The sequence below is a fragment of the Choloepus didactylus genome, chromosome 1 (genome assembly GCF_015220235.1).
Source record: "Choloepus didactylus isolate mChoDid1 chromosome 1, mChoDid1.pri, whole genome shotgun sequence".
NCBI classification, from domain to species: Eukaryota; Metazoa; Chordata; class Mammalia; order Pilosa; family Megalonychidae; genus Choloepus; species Choloepus didactylus.
This window is the reverse complement of record NC_051307.1, coordinates 183773017-183795657: the sequence shown is the minus strand read 5'-3', so window position 1 is coordinate 183795657 and position 22641 is coordinate 183773017. Positions and strand designations below refer to the sequence as shown.

The 22641-nt window shown below is 35.3% G+C and overlaps 1 protein-coding gene across 3 annotated transcripts in view; it reads right to left on the bottom strand.

Annotated features, from left to right (window-relative positions):
* Nucleotides 1-22641, bottom strand: part of STT3B (STT3 oligosaccharyltransferase complex catalytic subunit B) — a 151147-nt gene that overhangs the window by 18472 nt on the left and 110034 nt on the right. For all 3 annotated transcript variants that reach the window (XM_037846456.1, XM_037846469.1, XM_037846463.1), the window contains exons 6-9: nt 13705-13803; nt 12028-12174; nt 5860-5908; nt 4369-4523 (exon numbers count right to left, since the gene is read on the bottom strand). In XM_037846456.1, the coding sequence (XP_037702384.1) occupies nt 4369-4523; nt 5860-5908; nt 12028-12174; nt 13705-13803 (450 nt within the window). The remainder of the gene's footprint in view (nt 1-4368; nt 4524-5859; nt 5909-12027; nt 12175-13704; nt 13804-22641) is intronic.

The following is a 22641-nucleotide window of genomic DNA, read 5'->3' as shown; positions in this document are numbered from 1 at the left end:
TCAAAAAGAGAGAAGACCCATATAAACAAAATAATGAATGAAAAAGGTGACATAACTGCAGATCCTGAAGAAATTAAAAAAATTATAAGAGGATACTATGAACAACCGTATGGCAACAAACTGGACAATGTAGAAGAAATGGACAATTTCCTGGAAACATATGAACAACCTAGACTGACCAGAGAAGAAATAGAAGACCTCAACCAACTCATCACAAGCAAAGAGATCCAATCAGTCATCAAAAATCTTCCCACAAATAAATGCCCAGGGCCAGATGGCTTCACAGGGGAATTCTACCAAACTTTCCAGAAAGAACTGACAACAATCTTACTCAAACTCTTTCAAAACATTGAAGAAAAGGGAACACTACCTAACTCATTTTATGAAGCTAACATCAATCTAATACCAAAACCAGGCAAAGATGCTACAAAAAAGGAAAACTACCGGCCAATCTCCCTAATGAATATAGATGCAAAAATCCTCAACAAAATACTTGCAAATCGAATCCAAAGACACATTAAAAATATCATACACCATGACCAAGTGGGGTTCATTCCAGGCATGCAAGGATGGTTCAACATAAGAAAATCAATCAATGTATTACAACACATTAAAAACTCGAAAGGGAAATATCAATTGATCATCTCAATAGATGCTGAAAAAGCATTTGACAAAATCCAACATCCCTTTTTGATAAAAACACTTCAAAAGGTAGGAATTGAAGGAAACTTCCTCAACATGATAAAGAGCATATATGAAAAACCCACAGCCAGCATAGTACTCAATGGTGAGAGACTGAAAGCCTTCCCTCTAAGATCAGGAACAAGACAAGGATGCCCGCTGTCACCACTGTTATTCAACATTGTGCTGGAAGTGCTAGCCAGGGCAATCCGGCAAGACAAAGAAATAAAAGGCATCGAAATTGGAAAAGAAGAAGTAAAACTGTCATTGTTTGCAGACGATATGATCTTATATCTAGAAAACCCTGAGAAATCGACGATACAGCTACTAGAGCTAATAAACAAATTTAGCAAAGTAACGGGATACAAGATTAATGCACATAAGTCAGTAATGTTTCTATATGCTAGAAATGAACAAACTGAAGAGACACTCAAGAAAAAGTTACCATTTTCAATAGCAACTAAAAAAATCAAGTACCTAGGAATAAACTTAACCAAAGATGTAAAAGACCTATACAAAGAAAACTACATAACTCTACTAAAAGAAATAGAAGGGGACCTTAAAAGATGGAAAACTATTCCATGTTCATGGATAGGAAGGCTAAATGTCATTAAGATGTCAATTCTACCCAAACTCATCTACAGATTCAATGCAATCCCAATCAAAATTCCAACAACCTACTTTGCAGACTTGGAAAAGCTAGTTATCAAATTTATTTGGAAAGGGAAGATGCCTCGAATTGCTAAAGACACTCCAAAAAAGAAAAACGAAGTGGGAGGACTTACACTCCCTGACTTTGAAGCTTATTATAAAGCCACAGTTGCCAAAACAGCATGGTACTGGCACAAAGATAGACATATAGATCAATGGAATCGAATTGAGAATTCAGAGATAGACCCTCAGATCTATGGCCGACTGATCTTTGATAAGGCCCCCAAAGTCACTGAACTGAGTCATAATGGTCTTTTCAACAAATGGGGCTGGGAGAGTTGGATATCCATATCCAAAAGAATGAAAGAGGACCCCTACCTCACCCCCTACACAAAAATTAACTCAAAATGGACCAAAGATCTCAATATAAAAGAAAGTACCATAAAACTCCTAGAAGATAATGTAGGAAAACATCTTCAAGACCTTGTATTAGGCGGCCACTTCCTAGACTTTACACCCAAAGCACAAGCAACAAAAGAGAAAATAGATAAATGGGAACTCCTCAAGCTTAGAAGTTTCTGCACCTCAAAGGAATGTCTCAAAAAGGTAAAGAGGCAGCCAACTCAATGGGAAAAAATTTTTGGAAACCATGTATCTGACAAAAGACTGATATCTTGCATATACAAAGAAATCCTACAACTCAATGACAATAGTACAGACAGCCCAATTATAAAATGGGCAAAAGATATGAAAAGACAGTTCTCTGAAGAGGAAATACAAATGGCCAAGAAACACATGAAAAAATGTTCAGCTTCACTAGCTATTAGAGAGATGCAAATTAAAACCACAATGAGATACCATCTAAGACCGGTTAGAATGGCTGCCATTAAACAAACAGGAAACTACAAATGCTGGAGGGGATGTGGAGAAATTGGAACTCTTATTCATTGTTGGTGGGCCTGTATAATGGTTCAGCCACTCTGGAAGTCAGTCTGGCAGTTCTTTAGAAAACTAGATATAGAGCTACCATTCGATCCAGCGATTGCACTTCTCGGTATATACCCGGAAGATCGGAAAGCAGTGACACGAACAGATATCTGCACGCCAGTGTTCATAGCAGCATTATTCACAATTGCCAAGAGATGGAAACAACCCAAATGTCCTTCAACAGATGAGTGAATAAATAAAATGTGGTATATACACACGATGGAATACTACACGGCAGTAAGAAGGAACGATCTCGTGAAACATATGACAACATGGATGAACCTTGAAGACATAATGCTGAGTGAAATAAGCCAGGCACAAAAAGAGAAATATTATATGCTACCACTAATGTGAACTTTGAAAAATGTAAAACAAATGGTTTATAATATAGAATGTAGGGGAACTAGCAGTAGAGAGCAATTAAGGAAGGGGGAACAATATTCCAAGAAGAACAGATAAGCTATTTAACGTTCTGGGGATGCCCAGAAATGACTGTGATCTGTTAATTTTTGATGGATATAGTAGGAACAAGTTCACAGAAAGGTTGCTATATTATGTAACTTTCTTGGGGTAAAGTAGGAACATGGTGGAAGTTAAGCAGTTATCTTAGGTTAGTCGTCTTTTTCTTACTCCCTTGTTATGGTCTCTTTGAAATGTTCTTTTATTGTATGTTTGTTTTCTTTTTAACTTTTTTTTCATACAGTTGATTTAAAAAAGAAGGGAAAGTTAAAAAAAAAAAAAGAAAGAAAGAAAAACAAGGAAAAATAAATGATGTAGTGCCCCCTTGAGGAGCCTGTGGAGAATGCAGGGGTATTCGCCTACCCCACCTCCATGGTTGCTAACATGACCACAGACATAGGGGACTGGTGGTTTGATGGGGTGAGCCCTCTACCATAAGTTTTACCCTTGGGAAGACGGTTGCTGCAAAGGAGAGGCTAGGCCTCCCTAGATTTGTGCCTAAGAGTCTCCTCCTGAATGCCTCTTTGTTGCTCAGATGTGGCCCTCTCTCTCTGGCTAAGCCAACTTGAAAGGTGAAATCACTGCCCTCTCCCCTACGTGGGATCAGACACCCAGGGCAGTGAATCTCCCTGGCAACGTGGAATATGACTCCCGGGGAGGAATGTAGACCCGGCATCGTGGGACGGAGAACATCTTCTTGACCAAAAGGGGGATGTGAAAGGAAATGAAATAAGCTTCAGTGGCAGAGAGATTCCAAAACGAGCCGAGAGGTCACTCTGGTGGGCACTCTTACGCACACTTTAGACAACCCTTTTTAGGTTCTAAAGAATTGGGGTAGCTGGTGGTGGATACCTGAAACTATCAAACTACAACCCAGAACCCATGAATCTCGAAGACAGTTGTATAAAAATGTAGCTTATGAGGGGTATCAATGGGATTGGGAAAGCCATAAGGACCACACTCCACTTTGTCTAGTTTATGGATGGATGAGTAGAAAAATAGGGGAAGGAAACAAACAGACAAAGGTACCCAGTGTTCTTTTTTACTTCAATTGCTCTTTTTCACTCTAATTATTATTCTTGTTATTTTTGTGTGTGTGCTAATGAAGGTGTCAGGGATTGATTTAGGTGATGAATGTACAACTATGTAATGGTACTGTAAACAATCGAAAGTACGATTTGTTTTGTATGACTGCGTGGTATGTGAATATATCTCAATAAAATGATGATAAAAAAAAAGAAATGTTATGTGTAGTTATAGTATTAAAAATTAGTGGGTGAATATAAAAAAAAAAAGAGCTAACTTAGAAAATTAAGACTATACTGTCAACGAAGTTATAATTTCCAATTTTCAGTTACACATGATGATAAAATTTATATACTAGTCCTAAATTGAAAGTTAATAACTATAGAGTATACAAAACACAAAGTCACTGAATTTTCCTTGGTTCAGCACCTATACCAAGTATTGGAGAAAATTTATCTTGAATATATATAAAGTCAAACAAAGAAAAATTAAAGTGAAGTAATGATCTCAATAAGGAAGGAAAGTAACTGTTCCAAATCAAAGCATTCATTACAAGTCTCTTACCAAACACTCTTTCATCGTTGATATTTTTGATGCAGAACCATAGGCCTGCTGGGAAGGTACACACAAGAATATGAAGATCAAAGAAGAAAGACACCCATGTTGTAGGCTGATGCTCAGATACTGATGCAATAATTGGAATGTGTATTTTTGCATACCTGGTATTAAAAAAGTTAATATTATTTATAATGAAATAATAAAACAGAAATTCAATTTAAATGAAGAAATTTTCTTTCATTATAGATGCGGCTCCTACTCCCTACCCCTTCTTGCTTAAAAGTATGTTCCAATGTAACCAGATGAATTGAAATAGATCTGTTTGATCCATGTTGGTAAAAGTAAAAGCAATATGCCATCCCTAAAATTGGGAGAATCATCTAGGGAGAGTCATCAAAGTGCTCTGCAGTTTATTTTAAACTCATTGTCTCCTAAGTTTGTATCAATAAATTCTACTATCTTTTGGACTTATTACTAGCAGAAATACTTCACCCACTAAGATATCATATTGATACAATGCCTTTCTTTGCAAGAATATGGCTTGGAGGCAGGCAAGGGAAATGAAAAAAACAAATGGACAAATTATTCATGGAACATCCTGGGATTCCAAAGTAGTCAATTAAAGTTTAGTAAGCAAGAAACAGCAAGATTGATATTAATTTAACCTGGTAAACTAATATAATCAGAATAACTACAATTTCGTTTAAACTCTCTAGTGCTTTCCAGGCTGACCTCTTGAAGTATGTGTTTAAATATCAGCTTCAGTCAATCACACATAATTCATTTATGTCATGTAATTAGACCTGGGCATGAGCCCTTCTGGTAGCCATCAAAAGGCATACTGTTCAATAAACTGTGGTTAGTTTTGCATTGGGCCACTCAGGGAGTAATAAAGAAGAAAACACAGAAGAAACAGGGGAGAAGGTTAAATTAACATTAGTTGCCTTATACTTAGGAAAACATTTTAGAAGCAAATATTTTATTGAATTAGCTATTTAATTCAAAACGAAATATTCTTTTATGAATTCATTCTGCAATAGCACGCTAAAAAACAACAGATACTCTCTAGTGTTTCGCAGATGGAAAAAAAAACCATAGAAACTTGGATCCATGTACTACAAAAGAAGTTAATTGTTTTCTTTGTATCTGTGGCTTATGAATTTATAACATAGGATCTATCCTTAACAATTAAAAACTAGTATAACTAAGAAGACAGAAAACCTGAATACATTAATTAAAACAAAATTAACCAAATTTGCACAAATATTACCTGAATGTTTTGACAAAAATAAAATAAGAAGTTGCCCAAGCAGAACATGACTTACATATCATACAAACAGTGCATAACTGAGAAAATACAAGGGATTCAGCATCTACTAACTTAGTATAAACTAGGTACTTTAGAAATATTGTCCCAAGAACTAAAATACTGATAGTATGAGAAGAAAGAAAAAATGGGAATTATAATATAAGGGCAAATAACATATCTGCACTTACCCAGTGTCCCACAATGAGTAAAACCTGCCACTCCATGGTGCAATGTAACCTTGGAAGGAAAAACACAGAGGAAATTAATCTGCCTTTTAAAAAAGTTTTGTTTCTTATGGATTGATTTCAACTAATATTCAAAGAAAACTTAAATTTTCTTTTGTAGATGCCAACATATGGCATACAACTGGCAGTCAGATAAGAGGAATACAAAAAAAGTTGATAGAAAAAATTGTAAAAGTTTTGTAATGCTCTCTTAAGTTTATAATTGACTGGTAAATAAAGTAAGTAAAACACGTCACTCAATAACAACAGAATATACATTGTTCTTGAATGCACATGGACCACTATCCAGGATAGACTATATCTTAGATCAGAAAACAAGTCTCAATAAATTAAAAAAAAAACATTGAAATCATACAATATATCTTCTCCAACCACAATGCAGTGAAGTTAGAAACCAATAACAGAAGAAGAAATGGAAAAATTCACAAATATATGGAAATTAAACAATGTGCTCTTAAACAACCAATAGGTTAAAAAAGAAATCACAAGGGAAATAAATATCTTGAGGCAAATGAAAATGAAAGTACAACATAACAAAACTTGTGGTCCTGGCTCTTATCTTTGACCCATTTTGAGTTAATGTTTGCATACAATGTGAGACAGGGGTCCCCTTTCATTCATTTGGATATGGACATCCTGTTCTCCCTGAACCATTCTGTTGAAGTCATTGTTCTGTCTCTGTTGGGTGGATTTGACAGCCTCATCAAGAATCAACTGACCACTTTCGGATTAGTTTGCTGTTCTTTCTCTAGTTTCTCCAAGTGTTCAGTTAGGTCTTTCATTTTAGCTCTTTCTTCCTTTTTAATGCATGCATTTAAGGCTATAAATTTCCCTCTCAGCACTGCCTTTGATGCATCCTGTAATGATAACGTTGGGCTTTTGTTTTCATTCATCCTGAGATATTTACTGATTTCCCTTGCAATTTCTTCTTTGATCCACTGATTAAGCGCATTATTTAACCTCCATAAACTTCTGAATTTTCCAGTCCTCTGCCTGTTATTGATTTCCAGCTTCATTCCATTATGATCAGAGAAAGTGTTTTGTATAATTTAAATCTTTTTAAATATTGAGACCTGTTTTGTGTCCCTACATGTGGTCTATCCTGGAGAATGTTCCATGAGCACTTGAGAAAAATGTATATCCTGCTGTTTCGGGGTGCAATATTCTGTATATGTCTGCTAGGTTTAGTTCATTTATATTATTTAAGTTCTGTTTCCTCACAGATCCTCTGTTTAGATATTCTATCTAATGAGGAGAGTGGTGTACTAAAGTCTCCAGTTATTATTGTAGAAATGTCTATTACCCCCTTCAGTTTTGCCAGTGTTTGCCTCATGTATTTTGGGACACCTTGGCTGAGTGCACAGATACTTATGGCTGTTATTCCTTCTTGGTGAATTGCTCCTTTTACTAATATGTAGCGTCCTTCTTTGTCTCGTAACATTTTTGCATTTAAAGACTATTTTGTCTGATATTAGTATAGCTATTGCAGCTCTTTTTTAGTTACTGTTGGCATGGAATATCTTTTTCCAGCCTTTCATGTTCAACCTATTTGCATCTTTGGGTCTAAAATGAGCCTCTTGTAAACAGCATATAGATGAATGATTTTTTTTTTTTTTTTTTAATCTACTCTGCCAATCTGTGTCTTTTGATTGGGGAACTTAATTCATTAACATTCAAGATTATTACTATAAAGGCACTACTTATTCACCATTTTATCCTTTGGTTTTCATTTGTCAGAACTTATTTTTTTCTCTCTTTTTATCCTTTTAGTTTTCCTTGCTGACAATCTTTATTTCTACACTATCCTCCAAGCCTCTCTCTCCTGCCTTCTTTTCAGCCAGCAGAACTCCCTTTAGTGTTTTCTTGTAGAGCAGTCTCGTTAATGAACTCTCTCAGTTTCTGTTTATCTGTGACTATTTTAAACTCACCCTCATTACTGATGCACATTTTTGCCAGATAAAAAATTCTTGGTGGCAATTTTTCTCTTTTAGTATCTTAAATATATCATACCACTGCCTTCTCACCTCCATGATTTCTGATGAGAAATTGGGACAATCTTATTGGTCATCCCTCATATGTGATGAATCGCTTTTCTCTTGCTGCTTTCAGAATTCTCTTTATATTTGGCATTTGACAGTCTGATTCATATGTGTCTTGAAGTGGGTCTATTCAGATTTATTTTGTTTGGAGTATAGTACATCTTGGTTATGCATATCTATGTGTTTTCTTTTACATGGGTTGGGAAATTTTTAGTCATTATTTCCTCAAATATTCTTTCTGTCACTTTTCCCTTCTCTTCTTGTACTGGGACACCTACGATGCATATGTTTGTGTGCTCTATATTGTCATTCAATTTCCTGAGACCCTGTTTCATTTTTTCCATTATTTTCTCTACTGTTCTTTTGTCTTTTCACTTTCAGATATCCTGTCTTCTAGCTCAATGGTCCTCTCTTCTGCCTGTTCAAACCTGCTATTGTATGCCTCTATATATTTTTAATCTGCTCTATTGTGCCTTTCATTCCCACATATCTGTTATTTTTCTTTGTATGCTTTCAAATTCTTCTTTATGCTCACCCAACATCTTCCTAATATCCTTTATCTCTTTAGGTGTATTTTCCTTCTTCTCCTTGGTTTAAATTTGTTGAACATCTTTGATTAGTTGTTCCAAATTCTGTTATCTCACTCTTACTTTTTATTATTTGTTCTTTTGACTGGACCATATCTTGTTTCTTAGTATGGCTTGCAGTATTTTGCTGATACCTGAGCATCTGATTATCATGATGGGTTTATTGTGGAGGTCAGTTTTTCTCTTCTGTTTAGGATTTTGTTGTTGGTTGGGTTTGTGTTAAGGCTCTTCTTTGCCAGTTGGTTTGTCAGTATTTTCCAGCCAAAACAGGGCCAGGTACCTGTGCAGGAGGCAAAGACCAGATCCAAAGGGCCTTGTGGAGAGAGAGGGTCAGGAGAGACTCCAAAAAGCCTCTTTTTTTCTTTCATCTTCCCAAGGCTGCACTTTCCTGGCCTGCCCAGAAGATGGTGCTCTTCAGCAACCTATTCCCCTTAGCCCTAGGAAGGCAGGCTATTTTTAGCCCTTTGAAGTTCCAACTTGACACAGTCGAAAAAACAGTATGGCAGTGCCTGACTGGGATGGACTAGAATGGTGGGATCCAGTGGTCTAAATTCACTGGCCAATAGGTGGATCAGTACTGGGCTGTGTCTCTCTCTGTACTCTCCTAGTCTGCAGCAACCTGCCAGGCAGGGATCAGATATCCCAACAACTGCTTGCCTCCAGGCTGTGGTAGAGTGCCAGAAGCTGTGTAGAGAATTACTCAGTCTCATTGCGGTTTCTCAGTCTGTCCCACAATTCTCAAGATGCTGCACAGAACTCTCCTAGTCTCCAGAGCCCCAGAACAGTTTATTCTGTTTCAGCCTGCCCACTTGCTGTTTTGGCGAGAGAAGTGAGCCCTGTAGCTCCCCCTCCATATTCCGTCATTTTCCCAGAAGTCTCCCATGACCGTACTTTGAGAAACACTATCTTTTACAATTTAAACCAACAAAAGGTTTTTTCTGGAGGGAGTATAACTGACGTTGTTTAGAATCACCAGCTCATGGTGATAATAAAAGGCCAACTGATTTTCACTGCTGCATTATTGTTTTAAATTCTCTACAAAGACAAACTCTTCATCAGCTGCATCAGGTAGATTGGTCTCATAGTCCTGCCCTTGGTATGCCTCTGATATGGAATAAAATGAGCTATAGCTCTAGACTTCAATAAGATGCTCCACAGCAGCTTTTAACCTACGTTTTTCTAGTTTAACAAGAGTATACTAGAGGAAGCAGGCAAGTTTTATCTCTTGAACTTTGACTTCATGGGGCTATTCAAAACAATGACCCCATGGGATGACAAGAAGCTAAAACAACGCTGGATTGATCAGATTCCTCTTTTTCTATTTATTGTTTGCATTCCCCCACCTCCTTTTAGTTTAAGACTCCTTAGAGTCTTAATAAAGGGCGAGGAAGCCCTAAGAGAAATATCAGATTTACAAAAATGGAGTAGTTATTATTTTTATTTTTTAAAAAAAACAAAATAAAAAAGTGATGTGAGCCAAGCGATCCTGAGTTTGTGGAAAAGGCAATACAAACAAACTGTAGCCAGAAACCAAACAGTATACTGTCTCCTTGTGCCTGACAAATCTATCCAGCACATACTAGGCATATAAAAATATTGAATTTATCTATGCAGTTTCTTCCTAAAGGCAGAACAAGGGTTCAGCTGTCAGAATACCCAGAACAACTTTCAAAAAAATAGGCTTTCAAATATTTAGTGAATCAGAATGTTTGGGGCATGCAGCCTAATAATCTAAACTAAATAAAAGTTCCACAGGATGATTCTAATTCTCAGCCAGGATTGGGGGCCAGTACTATATGTTAAGAAACTTAGAAAAGATTCATTCAAACCCATTGGAAAAGTGGAAAAGACCCTGTTCCCTAGCATTCTACTCTGGCTGTTTCCAATGTCACTTCCTATCATTTGATTCTTAAAAAAAAAATTCATAAATCAAAATTAAGAGCTAAGAGATTACTGACACTGACACACACACACACACACACACACAATACAGCAAAAGACTATTATAGTAGTGAGAAGTTGCCTAATGTTGTGGTGCTGAGGAGAATATATTTTTATATTTCAAGCTGTTTCTGCACCATTAGTGCTTTCTTGGCAAATTTTCCTGAAACTTTGGATCTGGTTTAAAGAAAAAGCCTTTGAAGTTCAATGATGACTGAACAGATCATGAAAACTCTAGAGAGATTTACCTTCCTGAAGGAATGTTTAGATTTCAAACAGGGATAAAATGCAGAAACATGGAAACATTACCAAGGGTAATTCTTCCCAAGGAGAATTTGTTTACATTAGAGAGATTAAGTTTCTCTCCTCTCAATAAGGGAGGTGGCAATGTGTATATATAGGTTCTCAGATTCACATATTTGGTGTTTCCCTCCTGCAGTGCACACCCCTTTGCATGGCAAGCCTGTCCACATGACTCCAATTGCATCACCCCAGAAGCAGGAAAGACCGAGAAAGACTCAGACAAGGGGAAAGTAATGTGGTTATTGCTTTAATTGCAGTAATAACAATACTGACCGTTCCAGTTTGTTAATGCTGCTGGAATGCTAAACACCAGAAACAGAATGGCTTTTATAAAAGGGGGTTTATTTGGCTACAGTTACAGTTTTAAGGCCATAAAGTATCCTAGGTAACACATCAGCAATCGGGTACCCTAACTGGAGGTTGGCCAGTGGTGTCCGGAAAACCTCTGTTAGCTGGGAAGGCACATGGCTGGTGTCTGCTCTGGAGTTCTGGTTTCAAAATAGCTTTCTCCCAGGATGTTCCTCTCTAGGCTTCAGCTTCTCTCCAAAATGTCACTCTCAGTTGCTCTTGGGGCAACTGTCCTCTCTTAGCTTCTCCAGAGCATAAGTCTGCTTTCAAAGGCCGTTTCCAAAATGTCTCTGTAAACTGCAGTTCCTCTCTCAGCTCCTGTGCATTCTTCAAAGTGTCCCTTTTGGCTGTAGCAAGCTTGGTCTTTCTATCTGAGCTTATATAGCTCTTTAGTAAACTAATCAAGGCCCATGTTGAATAGACGGGGCCACACTTCCATGGAAATTATCTAATCAGTTATCACCTACCCATGGAAAGTCTCAATCCCCATGGAAAGACTCAATCAAAGAATTACAATCTAATCAACACTAATATGTCTGCCCATACAAGATTGCATAAGGTAATGGCATTTTGGGGGACATAATACATCCAAACTGGCACACTGACCTATGCTCTAGAAATTTTGTGTTTACTTCCAGCATAAGATGAATAAATACAGATATTAAAAATGTAACAAATGTATTTTATTCTCAACATAAATTAGTGTAAAAAATCAAAATTTATAGTCATGTTACTCAGATTTTAGAACCTCTTATTTTTATATTGGATGTAAGGAATATAATCATAGTATTTGACCTACTTTGTTACATTGAACATGTAAAAAATTTTTAATAGAATTTTGTTTTTGAATAATCTAGAGACAAGATTCACATCATACAGGTGATAACACCTACCTGTGTAAGTCAAATAGATGACACTAAGGAATACAGCACCTGCAGCTAGTGATACACCCAAAAAGAAAAGGGTCTGGAACTCTTGTTTTGTTAATCGGTCTCTCAGATACTGCAAGAAAGCATAAGCTTGCAGCAATGCAAAGACACCTATTAAAGAAAAAGTTTATATAAATATTCAGCAAAGCACTTTTCTAAAGTATTTTAAAACATTTGTTTGAAAGATCTGAAGACTACGTTGTACCATTCATATCAAAGACTGTTCATTTCTTATAGCCAGGATTTCCTTTGTCAATTGACAACTAACCAATTAATATACCCCCAAAATTATTTTATCCATTTTTTCCCAAATTTGGATCAGACACCCTACAGGCACCTATTGTCATGGACCACTAGGCAAGAAAAATCCCACTGCTTGAAACCTATATAACATATTAAATTCTTCCCTTTTCCCCATATTTTAGAGACATGTTTTCTGGGTAAAGGTAATGAATATGTCATTAGAATACAACCTAAGATTTGTTTTGCCTGAGAACAGAAGTGACTTCATTGAGAAATCCCAATATATAGTCACTGTTAATAATTGAGTGATGGTATGTGACCTTAATTACATATTTAGATAAGATTCTAAATTAGTAAATATGCTAGATACAAACTTCAAGCAATACGAGCAAAAAGTACATAATGGTCAAACTGTAAAAAACATGATATAAAAGCACAAGGTATAAAAAATTTAAACAAAGAGGACATGAATCTGGAATACTGATTTTAGTAAATTGTAAGCATATATTCATAAAAAGAGTCAGGTGATTACTTTCCTATAGAAAACAATGTCTTACATGATTGTATACTCAAAACTGAATACACATTTGTCTATGTTCAAATTATTACTTGGTACATCTATAACATCAAATCAGAAATGGAAGTAAAAGTACTTTAAAAATTTTAAAGTGAACCTTAACATTTTTAGGGGATATCAAGCCCCAAATGAGAATCTGTAATAAAAGCTATGGGATTTCACCTCAGAAAGCTATATTTATGCATATTTATAAAATAAATATTTATCAAATAAAATAACTACTTACATACTTCTTATGGTTCATGGAACTCAGGTTGAGAATCTCTTAAGTTTATTCACATATCTTCCATTATCTTAGTTGTGACAGATTAATAATGGCAAAGTACTGCTTATACAGACGGGGATTATCAAACATGATTTTATAATCAATGTAAAAGCCATTAATTTCAATTCATAGATATAGACAGAATATCGTTTTAGTGAGATAAAAGGGACATAAAAATTAAATGTTCCCTCTAAATTTGCTGAAATGGAAGCTCAGTGGTACAGTAAACAGTAGATAGACTGCAGTTTAACATTTGTTTATAAAAAGCAAATGTTAGTAATTTCATGTTTGTAAATAATATGGATTATGCGAAAAGGAATGTTTTACTTTTTCAAAGACAGCAGTGGCTAGGTAGCCACTTTCTTAGAACACATTAGAAATTCCTAATAAAACTACATGATATTCATATTTTAAAGGGGTGATTTTTTAGAACCAATATGATGAAAATTAAAACATAAAAATAAACAAAAAACCAGAAAACTTTCATTACCTTGGAAGACTGGCCAATTATATATTTACATATTCTTTAAAAGGAAATTGAATTGTTTTTTCATACCTGCAGCTGCCATGTGTTCACTTGTTCGAATTGGCTGGAATCCCACAAAGGGTATCTGCATGGATAGTATTAAACCAACAATGTAGAAAGTGCTATAAGCTGTAAAGAAAAATAGTAAACAAGGACAATTTACTACCACGACTAGGTACTCAAAACATAAATGTGCATATAAATCTTAATTTTTTTTAGCAAAAGTTTTTTTTTTTTTTTAAAGGGATGGCTATTATTTTTATTTTAATGGGAAAAAAACAAGGGTTGGTGAGGATATAGAGAAATAGGAACCCTCAAACACTGTTGGTGGTGGTGCAGCTCCTGTGGAAAACAGGGAGGCAGTTCCTCAAAAATTTAAACAGAATTACCACATGGCCTGGCAATACCACCCCTAGGTACATAACCAAAAGAACTGAAAACAGGGAATGTGAAGAGATCCTCATGCACCAGTGTTCATAGCAGCATCATTCACAATAGCCAAAAGCTGGAAGCAACCCAAGTGTCCATCAACAGATGAATGAACAAATGTGGCGTATACATACAATGGAATACTACCCAGCAGAAAACACAGTGATCCTGATACATGCTACAACATGAGTTTAGCAGAAGTTTTAACTGAATTTAAGACTAGAATCTTGAAGTGACTGTTCTATTTGATACATATTTGATGGATACATCATAAATTGGCAGAAAGAACCTTTCTGCCAATTTTTAAAAAATAATATTTTAATACTTTATTTTACAGAACCTCACTTAAAATAGTTTAGCAAATTTGTACTGCTTTCTTTCTTCCAAATCAAACCAAGTTTGTTCCAATTTGCCACTAGTAATCATTGACCATGACCCAAGAAGCCATATAACATATATGTGAAATAAGTGAACACCATTCCTACTGGCATTAATCCAAAATATGCATGACCTAATGAATGCTTATCACCACCACCACACGCTATTTTCTCAAAAATTCTCAAGTATTTCACAACCTTTTTGTAGCACCATAACACTCTTCGAATAGTACTTAGGATTCTTTAAAAAATCATGTCCAGTAACTCTTTTTGTGATTAAAGAAGAAAAGGACTGAGTACACAGAAGTCAAGTCATAACACAGATCTAGTTACTGGATTTAGGTTCTAATAAACAAAACCTATTTGCTCTTGTCATTGACTATGCTACTGTATTTTCAGCTTATGTAAATCTTAATGCATACACAAATTGGGGAGGGGTTACAAGTTGTGCAATGAGTTTCGTGACTTGTTTTCCATTTAAATGTTTACAGGTCACTATAAGGCAGGTTGATTGGAATCACTGTAATTGAAAAGTAATTAGAAATGAAGATAAACCCAATCTGAAATAAGTTAATGTGAAAATAATTCCATTTATAACATTTATTCACAAATTTTAATGGAGCATATTCAATAATTAGTTGTTGGCAAATCAGCTAAACTAGCTAAAAAAAAAGAAAGAGTTGGGGGTACATTTAGGAATAGCAAACCGTCAGAGCATAAATAATACACATCTCTTCTTCACCTAACTTAGATGAGAAAGAATGCTGATATGCTTTTAAAAGAAACCTATCTACAGAGGGTAAATTACAGTCATCAATTCAAATATTAAGTTGCCTCCCAAGTTGTCTGACAAGAGATGACTAAGAGGCAGCCAACTTAATGGGAGAAAATATTTAGAAACCATATATCTGATAAGAGACTGATATCCAGCATATATAAAGAAATTCAACAATTCAGTGACAATAGTACAAACAGTCCAATTATAAAATGGGCAAAAGATATGAAAAGACATTTCTCCAAAGAGGAAATACAAATGGCTAAAAAACACATGAAAAATGTTCATCTTCACTAGCTATTAGGGAAATGCAAATCAAAACCACAATAAGATATCATGTCACACAAATAAGAATGGCTGCCATTACAAACAAGAAACTACAAATGTTGGAGAAGATGTAGAGAAACTGGAACTCTTACTCGTTGCTCACAGAATGTATAATGGTACAGCTGCTGTGGAAGACAGTTTGGCGGTTCATCAAAAAACTAGACATCGAGTTACCCTACAATCTGGCAATTTCACTACTCAGTATATAAAAAGAAGATCTGAAAGCAGTGACACAAACCAACACTTGCACACCAATGTTCGCAGTGGCACTGTTCATAATTGCCAAGAGATGGAAACAATTCAAGTGTCCTTCAACAGATGAGTGGATAAACAAAATGTGGCATATACATATGATGGAATTGCTATGCAGCAGTAAGAGGGAATGAGATCCTGAAACATAACATGGATGAACCTTGAAGACATAATGCTAAATGAAATAAATCAGACACAAAAGGAGAAATATAGTATGTTATCACTAATACGAACTCCCTGAACAATATAAAATCGGTGTCTTATAATGTAGAAAACAGGAGACTTAGAGATACACAGAAGCTAATGAAGGGGGAATGATTACCTAATATGTACAGACATGTTAATGAGGGTGAATTTAAAGGTATGGGAATTGATGGGGTGATGACAGTTTGTTAATGGAATTATAGGTATCAGTGCCACATTGAACACAAACATGTTTGAAAGGGGTTGTTTAAAGGCATGTATCCAACAGATTAGCACCACAAATATAAATAAGTGCTTGCACGGTCTACTTCTAAGGTTTGACACTGGTACAAAGAGTTAACAACAGGGTGGTATATGGGTAAAACTACCTATTGCATATTATAGACTATATTTAATAAGAATACCTTACTAGGACCACATTAATAATAGGGATAAATAATTAGGAGCTGCTAAGAGCTTTGGGGTGTTTTGGGTTATGGTAATTGTTTAAAATTGAGAGTGATGATGATTGTACAACCAAGAGAAGATAATGTGAGACTGATTATTTATACAGAATATACGCTATGTGAAATTAGGAACCCCCTACTTAATAAGGGAAGCCCTTGATCTTGAGGCTCAGTCTTGTGAAACTTATGACTATAAAGGGGAGGCTAAGCCTACCTATAATTATGCCTAAGAGGCCTCTCCAGAGAAACTCTCTTGTTGCTCAGATGTGGCCTTTCTCTCTATAAGTGCAGCTCTGCAAATAAATTCACTACTCTCCCCCATATGTCGGGCATGACTCCCAGGGGAGTGAGTCTCCCTGGAGACATGGGACATGACTCTCAGGAATGAGCCTGGCCCTGGCATCAAGGGATTGAGAATGCCTTACTGACCAAAAGGAGGGAAAGAAAGGTAACAAAATAAGGTTTCAGTGGCTAAGGGATTTCAAATAGAGTCAAGAGGCTATCCTGGAGGTTACTCTTACATAAGCTCCAGCTAGATATTCCAAATGGCCACAGTAAGCCAAGCCCTAATTAACAGTAGTCCCCCATGTGAGACTCTATAAAAGTTTCACTCACTAAGTTTATTTTTTTTTCAGAAACTTAAATCCTCCAGAGTGTTTCTACGCCAGACAAGTCCCAAAGCCCAGACGCAACAGCCTCTTCAAGAACATCAACCAAATGCAGTCTCCTTCCCCATAACACCGACATACCTTTCCATTATGAACATGTTAGGGTGGTCACTGCCCAGATATTGCATAAGATTGAGAAAGTGAGCAAAAGAGAGGGAAGGGTACGAATGGACAAGGTAAGATTTAATTTTTTTTTTTTTTTTTTTTTAGTTTCTAGGGTTTTAGAATAGCTGGAAGGAAATAACTGACATGGTGGAACTGTAACCCATAACATTCCTTGAAATTTGCTCTTATAGGTACTTGTTAAAATTGTACTTTGAAAATTATCACCTTTCTGTATATATATTATATTTCACAATAAGGAAATAAATGACATGGCGGAACTATAATCCATAACATTCTTTAAAATTTGCTAACTACTTGTTAAATCATACTTCGAAAGTTATCAACTTTTTTCTATATATGTTACATTTCACAATAAAAAAAATAAAATAAATGAAGAAAGAGAAAAAAAAGATTTCTAAAGACGGTGTTAGAAGAAAGATAAGAAGCTCATGTAAATTTAACAAGCATGGTCAATATATGTGAATAAAGTTTCCAGTGACCTCAAGCTAAAGGAAGGACAGTCTGTCTAGGAGACTGCAGAAGAAATTCATTCAATAATCTACTTTCCAGACACATTGATGTTGGAATGGAACTCCCTTCAAATGCAATCAAAGTTAACTAAGAATTACTATGTCAGAAGCATACTCAGTCACATGATTTGAATTGTCAACCAATTCAGCTGATGTGTCTATTATCAATATCTCTTACAAATCAGTCTTGTGTTGAACTCCTAATGAAGGAGAATCATAGAGGCAGAATCAGAAGAAAATGAGAACATGGTACTATGTGACCCTGAAAACTAAGAGCAAAAAGATTCCGTTGCCTTCTTACGGAACAAAGGGTTCAAACCAGGAGATTTGTAAGATACTCTCAACAATTATAACCTCAGATTCCATTATCAACAGGTATTTTAGACACTCAGAGTAAAGAATGTATTAAAAACATTCAGAATAAAGTGTGCACCACCAGAGCACGCTTCAGACTTTGGAGAAGGCATAGCTGATAACTTGATTTTGGACTTCTAGCTTCTACATGGTGAGACAAATCTTATCAACCCTAGATAAATACTGAACACACAACTAGAAAGGCCAAGCCTGAGAAAACTTACACGATTTATGTGTTTTTATTATAGTTAAATCCACCTACCTCCAAATACCACTCGCTCTGAGGTAGGATTTCTATTTCTTATAAACACAAATGAACAGTGAATGCTATAACACTGTCACAGAATTTGGACTGAATATGATAAATAATTGGCTATGCTGAATGAAATGGTAAACCCTTACTGATTGGCTTTTACTTGCAAAAATAATACATCTTTGTGCTTACAAAAAAAAAAAAAAGTAAAAATGAAGGTCCTCACTGTTTTGCTCTCTTCATTCTAAATCACATTTTCCAAAAATAATCAATGGAAGGTAAGGGGACACACATACAAACATTCATATTCATATTCACATTCATTCTCTCTCCAAATGGGACCATATTATTCTTGGCAATGTAAAAGTTGCAACAATCACTTGCCTGATAACTTAGCTGGCTTCCTTGCTCAAGTTCATTTTCAGACATACTCAAAATATTGATTCAACAATTTTATGCAAATTCAAGAGACAGAAGCCATGTACTAGAGTTCAAGTTAATAATAAGTAAGGAGATGAAGTCAAGAAAAAGAAACCCAATCTAAGGAAACAAATGTAGCAAAAGGCCAGGTGAGAGTTTACTTTGCAAACCTAGGTTAATGTCAAATAAAGCTGAGCTAATAGAAACAGACAGGTTCTCAATAATATTTAACCTTTGAAACATCTTCTATCCAAATTAGCCTCATTTATAATTACATGCCCCAGTGAGACAAATCTAGTAAATGTGATGTCTGCGATAATCCAAAGACAATCATCGTCTTTTAGAGAACTGGACCCAAGTCTTCCTGAGATGACTCAAGTCATCCCAAGATCCTGAGATGTTTATACAGGGTGATATGTGTTCTACATCTAAGAGCACCCTTTAATACACAGATTAGTATTTCCATTAAACAAAATTCAGGACTGCTTGCAAAGTAATGTAAAATGTCAAACATCACAAACTCACTTTGCTTAATACTCCTCTTTAAATTTGTGAAATTATATATACACCTTTACAACTAAATTTAAATCCCATTTAAAAATCAACCGGTGTAGGTGAGTTGAATAGTGTCTCCCCAATATTCACGTCCACCTGGAATCTCAGAATGTGATCTTATTTGGAAAAGGGTCTTTGCAGGTTTGACTAGTTAAGTTAAAAGAAGGTGATACTGAATTAGGATGGACCCTAAATCCAATGACTAGTGTCCTTATAAGAGAGGACACATAAAGATACACACAAGGAAAACCATGTAACCATGGAGGCAGAGATAGGAGTGATGCATCTACAAGCCAAGAAATGCCAACAAATACTAGAAGCTAAAAGAGGCAAAGAAGCATTCTCCTCTACAAATTTGAGAGGGAGTATGGACCTGTCAACACCTCGATTTCAGTTTTCTAGCCTCCAGACTGTGAGAGAACAAATTTATAGTTTTAAACTACCCAGTCTGTGGTTTACTTGTTAAAGTAGTCCTAGGAAACTAATACAGCATGTCTAAAAACATGTAAAATAAAAATTAGATACATTTGAGTAGAAAGTTATAGTAAAGTAACTTTCAATCCTTAAAATAAACCCAAATTTCCACGGCAAAACGAAAATATATACTTTTCTCCAGACTTTATGCTATAGAATCTAATAGTATTAAAAAATTACCTCTTTAATTTATTCATTCAAATATTAACTGGATGCCTACTATGGTAAAGGCAGTCTAAAAATAGAAAATCCTATTAAGATCATTCCTACCCTCTAGGAAGTAGACACCTAGTTGAGAAAATCAGTGCAGTGATAAACAAATAACATAATACAATACAGCAAGTATATGTGATATTGGTGGGGTGAAAAACTGTAAAATCTTACAGTAAAGAGAGATCTCTTCTCTTCTTGACACGGGCATTGAAGAGGAAGCCAATTTTGCCTGTACCGCTCTCCAATGTTCTCAGAAGACCTCAACGAACAAAAACACATACTGCTCCTCCACCAATTCCTTCTATGAAGTCTCTAGGAACCCTGATCAAATTACTATCTACATCACCACAACTATCTATAAACCTATTTTAACCTACTTTCCTTACCCTTTAAACCAAAAGAATAAGGGCTTCCCATCAAAGTAGTGGGCTCTAACATAACGCATAACACCAATAATGTTGTAAATCATTAATACATTTTGAAAATGTTCTCACACTGCCATCCTGTGGAAGCACAGTTACCGGCATTCATAACTGCAAACCATACTTTCAATGAGTTGGAAGAATTTGAGAAAAAATTTACCATTAGAAAGACATAAGCAAGGTCTATTGTTTGTTTAATTTTTTTTTAACCAAGGAAAATCTCTTTGATTTGGAATGGGCAAATAGTAATCTTCTATTTAGAACCTAAACATCTTTTTACTCTCTAAGTACTTCATTTACATGCAGGTATACGGAGTGGGGCAAGATTGGTGCAAAGAAATAAACCACTGTACTCGCCTTAATGAGCTCAAATCCTCTATAGAATAAAAGGCACTGAAATCTGAATCAAGTTCTGCTGAAATTTTAAGTTTTCAAAAAATTCCCGCTGTACCCCAAACTAAACCCTTAAGGTATTATAAGGCATTACAACTTGTATTAATAGAACTCTTGATACTTTAAAATTATGGTTATACTTCCTTTTATTTAAAGTTAGAAAAGATTTCTTAAATGAAATACTACGTTCCCAATAACAATGATCCACTATTGAAATTACATTAGCATTTCTGAATTGCTTTATTTCCTAGTTGATATTTAAAGACATACTCCTTTGTTATTCAATCTCTCTCTCGAAGAAAATAGTTTTAATCAAAAGAAACACAGTGGGGAAACACTTTGAAGACCTCCTATCAGAGGTAATTCAGCCTCCAAAATGGAAAAGAAAAAAAACAAGGCAAAACAAAACAAAACAAAACATAAAACCCCTTATATTAATAGCCAATTAACTAGACTATGAAAAGAGAGGCAAAAAATTTTGTTTTATTATTAACAAAAATGTTTAGAGCCTTGTAAGAATGTAGAAGCCTTTGATTAATGAAGATACTTTACTTCTTCATGATCACTTTTGATTACCATGAGCCCTGGTAAATAAGTAGAATAAAGAATGGTAAGAAACTTTCATGAATTAAAGATTCTTTAAGAAACATAAGAACTGATTCTTGACCAGCGAAGAGAAACTGATTAATTTAACAGGCATACATTATGAGAAAAATAATTTTTCTTTTCCAAGGATACTGCTCATAATAAACTATGCAGAGAATGAGTCACTGAAACTGGTATTTTATAAGCTTCAGAGTTGTAAAAGCCAGCAAGAATGATGTGGTAGATTCAAAAAAGTCCTCCACAAAGACCAGTTCAAGTCCTAACCCACAGTCTTTGAAGATCCTATTAAAATCTTTGATCTTAATTTAGTATTAATTAAATATTAAGGCCAAACTGAATCAAGGTGGATGTTAGTCTGGCATGACTTACAAGCAAAGGAAGTTTGGACATGAAGTACAAGCCACAAAAGGAGACAAATGGCCATGTAAATCAGAAGCAGAGACTGATTTCCAGCAAGTCACCACCAGGGCATGCTTCAGACTTTGGAGAAGGCATGTCCTGCTGATACCTTGATTTTAGACTTCTAGACTCCACATGATGAGCCAATAAATTCCTATTGTTTAAGCCAACTAGCTCATGGTATTTTGTTATAGTAGACCTGGCAAACTAAGACACATAACCAGTTCAAAACACCTGTGTAGAAAGAAACCTACTTAATCACATTTTAAAATAGTAAATATACCTTGTACTGCTATCTAAAATGAAATCATAGATAGTATTAGCAGAAAAAAACAAAAAATGGTTAGTGAGATAATGTCCAAGGACAATGAAACAAAAATATACAGCGTGTGTGTGTGTGTGTGTGTGTGTGTGTGTGTATGTGTGTGCGTGAGAACTACGTAAAAAACGCATGGAATATATACAACTTTTACGTAACTTAAAATATCAGATAATGCTCCTTGGTAATTTCTAGAACTATGTGGTAATATCTAACATGTCAAGAAGCAGTAATAGAACAATTATTACCAAACATAATTTACTCATAAACTAATACAGTGAAACAATAACATAATAAAAAATTTAAACCACACGGAATCACAAGTCTTATTACTGCTAAAAAATTAAATGATTTGTCCTTCTCAACAAATCTTTTCCTTAATGTAAAACACTACTCTAAGTAGGCTTCTAAATTTATTTAACTAATAACACTACAGATCCGTCAAA